This window comes from Amia ocellicauda, chromosome 1 (assembly GCF_036373705.1).
Source record: "Amia ocellicauda isolate fAmiCal2 chromosome 1, fAmiCal2.hap1, whole genome shotgun sequence".
Lineage (NCBI taxonomy): Eukaryota > Metazoa > Chordata > Actinopteri > Amiiformes > Amiidae > Amia > Amia ocellicauda.
In genome coordinates, this window is record NC_089850.1 from 19,433,221 (window position 1) to 19,439,442 (window position 6,222).

General features: G+C 43.7%; 1 protein-coding gene across 1 annotated transcript in view; it reads right to left on the reverse strand.

Annotated features, from left to right (window-relative positions):
- LOC136732879 (saccharopine dehydrogenase-like oxidoreductase) overlaps positions 1 to 5,702 on the reverse strand; it is a 7,044-nt gene extending 1,342 nt beyond the window's left edge. The window contains exons 1-11 of the mRNA XM_066697803.1: positions 5,444 to 5,702; positions 3,992 to 4,104; positions 3,299 to 3,379; positions 2,683 to 2,812; positions 2,119 to 2,168; positions 1,665 to 1,795; positions 1,275 to 1,392; positions 930 to 1,049; positions 727 to 783; positions 487 to 598; positions 221 to 302 (exon numbers count right to left, since the gene is read on the reverse strand). Coding sequence (XP_066553900.1) covers positions 221 to 302; positions 487 to 598; positions 727 to 783; positions 930 to 1,049; positions 1,275 to 1,392; positions 1,665 to 1,795; positions 2,119 to 2,168; positions 2,683 to 2,812; positions 3,299 to 3,379; positions 3,992 to 4,104; positions 5,444 to 5,639 — 1,190 coding nt within the window. The 5' untranslated portion in view covers positions 5,640 to 5,702. The remainder of the gene's footprint in view (positions 1 to 220; positions 303 to 486; positions 599 to 726; positions 784 to 929; positions 1,050 to 1,274; positions 1,393 to 1,664; positions 1,796 to 2,118; positions 2,169 to 2,682; positions 2,813 to 3,298; positions 3,380 to 3,991; positions 4,105 to 5,443) is intronic.
- Positions 5,703 to 6,222: the final 520 nt, after the last annotated feature.

The following is a 6,222-nucleotide window of genomic DNA, read 5'->3' on the forward strand; positions in this document are numbered from 1 at the left end:
TTAGATTAGGGAGATGCATATATAGCTTGCCTTTATAAAGTCTAAGTAGAACACAGTGAAAACATGTTGAACCCATAGGAAACCACTGGCCAACTATGGTCAAGCTACAGTAAAAGCATTTTAAAAGTAAAACATCCTGTACATTTACAGAGGTAAACAAGATCAAATTGAGAGATACAGGATTCAGAAGGAAAGCTCATCTTTTGATGCACATACTTACTTCTTGGGGAGGGCTTGGGGTTCATTCAGTATCGTCAGGGCTGCCTGAACCATTGCAATGGGAGTGGCAACATAGCCAGCCTCTGCAATCCCCAACAACACCGTCATTCAGACATAAAATAAAACTCAGAAAAAAATACAGCAGCAGCCAAATGCACCTTGTAAATACAGAGGCGAGTCTTCCCTTGGGCCCAAATGAGTGCTGTGGTGATGAAACAGACATGAGCATATAGCATGGGGGAGGAGGGGGAAATTACTGAAATGTACCTGGTCCTTTGACTTGTGTCCTTATCTTGGAATTGGGTTTGCCCTGTTTGGGGTCCTGCTCTGGAGTGTAGCCTTCCCCAAAGAAGGTAAGGCAAAACGAAGACTGCTCCATCTGAAGGGGAGGAGAAACAGAATCCGAGAGGCTGGGCTCAGAATCGAATCTCTCAGGCAGTTCAGAAACGGACTCCACAGGAAAATGAACGAACACATGAACGAGTGAATGAAAATGTGGTTTCCTACCTGCTTTCTTGTGGGACCATCCTTTGTGACCATGCCGAAGGTAAACAATTCAGGATGCTTTAAAATAAAAAAAAATGGTATTAATATTCAAATAAAAGTTGCCAAATAAAGTTACAATGTTCTAACCGGTATAAAAGTCAAATGACAATGTTGGTGTATAGTGATACACTCGATACTCGATCAGTTTCAGAAAAGGAACTCACTTTGATCAGAAGGTTTCGTCCAAAGCTGAACTTGACCAAGATCCAAAACAGCATGCCAGCAAACAGTAACTTAATGACCGAAACCATCCCTCCCACGCCTGCATATGCGCCGTACTGAACCTGTGGGATACGGAGGATAGAGAGCAGCTTCTAATCTCCAGTACTGAGCACTCCTCCTTTGAACTGATAAACTAGCAATAAACAATGGCTAATCTTGTTCTAAAATACACACACAACATAATTCTACCAAAAGGTAAATATCCAACCAGAGACAAATGCCCACCAAGCCTTTAAAACTGATTAAAGAGAGAGTATGCATGTGTATGATTATATCCACACACTCACAGGGGACTCCTGCAGATCCTCGTACAGGTAGCGCTGGGTCCTCTTCACAACAGAGGGGTCCGCACCCATGAAAGGAATGGCATACTGCTGGAGCTCCTCACTGAAGAACAGGGCGCTCCTGCACATAAACAGGCACAAAGCACAGAGACACTAGAGCTCATCCAACACGCTTGGGGTGTCTTTAAACACACATTACTACACACTAACTCTTCCCATATAAACACCCAGGACTCAGAGGTCCTCAAGGGTGATTGTCATCAGGTTAGATTACTAGTTATTATTGTTCCTATAACAGACATTGAGAAAATTAGCCATCTTTTTTGGTGACGAGAGAGGAAAAAAAAAAAAGGTTTGAAAAGTCTTCTAGTGAGGAGTCTTCCACCTCCATACCTTCTTTTGATTTTTGACCCAGTCACTGGAAGCGGTTGATGCCCAAACTTCTTCCTCAGACCCTTTAGCTTGGAGGCATCAGCAAAGCCATAGATCGCGGACTGCCAGGTCCCATCGTGAATGTGACCCCCCTTCGGACAAGAAACGTTACTCGCACACATCTACACAAACAGACTCCTCTGCTGCAAATGGATCGTGTGACCTATTCATTCAGTCTCAGAAACTGCAAAATCACAAGAAGGAATCTGAGTGGAGGAGAGTTTAGGACCTCCGACTCCAACCTACAATATATTCTGCAGGTTAATGACTGGTTAATAATTGTTAAATGAATAATTTGAGGTAAAGGGCTACATAAAAATCACTTTGAAGGAAGCCACTAAACATTTCTCAGAGTTAAAACTATACAGAAAACTTTATTTTTTATTTTTTTTGGGGGGTGGAGGAAGAAACTTACCTCTGGCCCATTGCTTATGGTCAAGAAACTTTCCACAGCTGTCATTGTCCCTGCAAATGAGAACACACTACAGCTGTATACATCTGAATATTATAGTTCAGCCCGCATAGAAAGTGTGTGTGATCTGCCTTCCAGTTTTCAGTGGAAAGAAAATAATCAACACCTGGATTTCATAAGCCAGATTGTTCAACAAATGTACTGGTCATCCTTTCCGATTCTGTTTTCCTACAGAGAAACCTTTGACTGTTCCTTCAGTAAAGCAACAGGTGACCACTCGTTCATTCAGATCCTCCCCATAGCTCTCCATCGTGTGTCATTCCGGAAGCTTTCATCTTTAAATGATTCAGGTATTGCAGTTATTTGTATTTAGGTGTAAAGTTAACATTCAAAGCAGGAGAAGGGAACCGATCAGTGCAACTATCCGACCCACCCACCGCAGTGTGAATGTCAAACTGAGCCGCTAGAACGTTGCTCATCCCAGCTAAGCCAACATCGTAAATACTGTCGTTTGAGACGTAGGAGCGCAATTAATGAAGGGAGTTAATGATGCGGTCACTGCAGTACCTTTAAATTGGTCTCTAGTGTAGATTACCCCCATGTCTGCAGGGATGGAGTCAAAACCACAGCTCCCAATAACATACACGCCCTTCTCCCTTGCTTCCTTGTTGTAGTTCAGCTGCATTCCCTCTAGAAACTAAAATAAGCAGACAAATACAGACATGCATGCATGTACACACACACATACACAATATTCCTGCTTTGAAACTACCTTTGGGGGAGGGGAGACTGAATGTGTTAACATGCATTAAAACAATAAAAAAGGGATCACATTATTTTAACACAACTGCAGCACAAAACCAAAATAATGTCCCCGCAACAAGCGTCCGTGCTCCATGCACCATCCTCACTAATAAGGTAATCCAAAGCATACAAAATCCTCAGGTCAACTCTTCTGATGGAATGACACTGCACATCGAAACCTTTTGGACTCTCTTCCAACGTGTACCGACTGTACTTTATGATGATTCTCATAAACCTCGTCTGTTGACCAAAACGAGATTAATATTAATCCTACTTCTGCTCCTACATCCCACACAGTAACTCAAACACGCGAGAGCACAGGAACACAGCCCACCCAGCCTAAAGCAGTGACACACTGCGCTACAGACACTACACCTACCTGCGGCTCCCCACATATGTCAATGGCATGGGCTCCGTTCTCAACACAGGCCTTCACCACGGGCTCGCCATAAAACCTGTACTGAGGAGAAAATGTATACAAATATAAAAATATAATATACAATATATAATTGTAATAAAGTCAAAGAACATTTTCAGGCTGTTAGATGCCAAAAAACGAATACAATTTCTTTATTTACACAAGATTATTCCAGAGAAAGTGGATGAATGATACAACAACTAACTTAATCATTAATTTAGCATGGCTACATATCACAATCCAGATCTTGCTGGGTTAGTAAACATTACATCACAAGGTTTATGCATCTCTGCCACATAGACAATAGGTTCTCTATGTAAAATGCAAATGAACACTCCATGGATGGAAAACTAAGGAATAAAAGCTTCATGGGAGCAGGCAAGGTAAAATGCCAGTACACATCCACATTTTTTCCACAAGACAGCATCTCCTTGTACAGATTTGAATCAGTAAAACGTATGGTACGTCAATATACTGACATCACAACACTGTGCGTAACGGATTTAAAACACTAGGAAACAGACTGTGGCCAGAGGCGACGATGTCCTTGCACAGGCACGGATACAGAAAAATAAAATGGCTCATGTCGAGTAACCAGATACGTCTTTCCCAAATTCCACTCGGTCTGCACAAACACCCATATTGTGTACTTACTGGTCCCACACAGCTGAGAACAATAACTGCCTGTTTGCACATGGAAGCTAAAGAGTCCGGTTCACCAACATCTGCGACGATTATATCCACTTCTGACTTGATCTCTGGCTTACCTAGAGACAAGAACATTTGATCACATACTGCACCCGACTCCCTTTGACAACTGAAAGACGCACTGATGGGTGAGGAGAGGAGCCTGGAATTGAATACAGGTGGTGACAGAAAGTCAGTGTACTGGGGGTGTCAGTCAGTCTCTCCTATTGACACTGTCGATTTGATGCGAGGTTTTGATTGTGTTTTTCCCTCCATCGATTTCAGCACCTCTGCGATTCTTCCCTGTACTGCCGAGTCAATCTTTTCAGTTTGCGCTTTCATAACAAAGAGAGGGTATTCAACCATCTCCTAAAAAACTAAGAATAAGGGCCATAGAGAGTGGAAACAAAACAAAAAAAACTCATTGTGAGGATAGAGAATGGAAGAGTTTATCACACACTGAAAAGGCCAGTCTTGTTCCACTGAAACTAAAGCGTACATCAGTGCCTATGACAGATACATCACCTGTCACAGGACTGGACAGTTGGTCTAGATTAATCTGGGCACAGCCAATGGGTTAAAAGATGAAAGCAGATGCGATTACATCTCTGTGATTTTCCATGCAGCTGTGTGGATTCTTATTCCTCCCTCAGAGACCACTGGTCATCTAGCAAGGACTCCATGCCTTTGTGATAATCCCCATTGGAAACTATTGTCCGGGTCAGTCATGCCAAAAAAGGGAAAACGCATTAGGAAACATTCATGGGGAGAGAGCCAATCTCAGTCCTCGATTGGCACATTGAAAGGCTTAACCCCAACCCCCGTGAAAGCAGCAAGCTCTTAAACCCGAAGAGCAGAAGTGGCCGATTGGTGAAGAAGGTACCTGTGCAAGTACGTCAGCTGGTGCACTGGTATTAAAATAGCACGTCCCCGTTTCACCCACAATCTTGCACAACTTTTAATTCACGGACTGCGTGACGAGACCCGGCTGTCAGGGCGCCAGGTCCGTGGCTTTGTCTCCTGTTATAGACTGGTATGCAAGTCTCATACAATCTTAAAATACTCTCCCAGCGATGGGCAAACACACACTGCGCCACAAAGCGAGTTACAGGTATGGAAAACACACGCATTATTAAAGGGATGCAAATATACGGTTTGCGTTGCCTTCTTGGCTTGATACAATTGCAACCGCCCGACTACAAAAAGTGCTATTTTATGTATAACTCGAATACATAAATCAAGCATTAATTAATTAAGTGCTTGCAGGGGGTTTGGCTTGTTTTGGGGGTGTCATTGTCTTTGGCCTCCCACGCATTGAAAGCTCAAGTGCAGTGCCTACGTACAACACAGCTCATCCTGGCACAGTGACTAGTCCTGCCCGGCTCCCCCGCCGCGGCCCGTCCGCAGCCCGGTACTTACTCAGCACCGCCGCGGCCTGCTCCAAAACTTTCTCCAGCTTCTGTCGGCTCCTGCCCGCGACAGCCCATTTCAGAGTCCCCTTTGGCCCCTCGGCCGACGTCCGGGCCACCTCTTCCACCACAAACTGTCCGGTGAAACCCGAGGCCCCGAACACGATGATGTCGTAGGGTCTGCTGCTGGACCTGGAGGTCGCCATGGGGCCAGACGTGTGTTGCTCCGCCGTGCGCTGGACCGCGACTGCAGCCGGGGCTCGACAAGGAAGCGCTTTTACTTCCGTGCTCACTTTTAAAGGCACCCTATTGGCTCGGATGCGACCACCTGACCATCGCGTCACCGGTCAAAAAACAAACAAACGTAAATGTGCTAGAAATTGCGTTTGCGACGTCTGGCGCGCTGTGGAGAATTGCAGCATACATACAATACACATTATATATACAGTATATAATAGTTATTCTACACACGTTATTTATATTATACTGTGCATCATACTTTCCATGTATTGCATATATACTGAATTCAATATATGTATTGATCATGTGGTCTGTGAACTACTATATAAATAAAGAATTGAAATACAAAAATAAAATAAATGCAGGGATATAAAACTGTATGCAAATTTGATTTCACTAGATTTTAATTTCACCTACCACAGAATTCTCCAGAGAAATCAATATACCCGCATGGGGGTTAATAAACTTATTTCAAGGCAATGGTTATGAAACGTGGCAGGTCTGTGGTAATAATTTGACAATAATCAGATATCAACCTCTAGTGCAAAC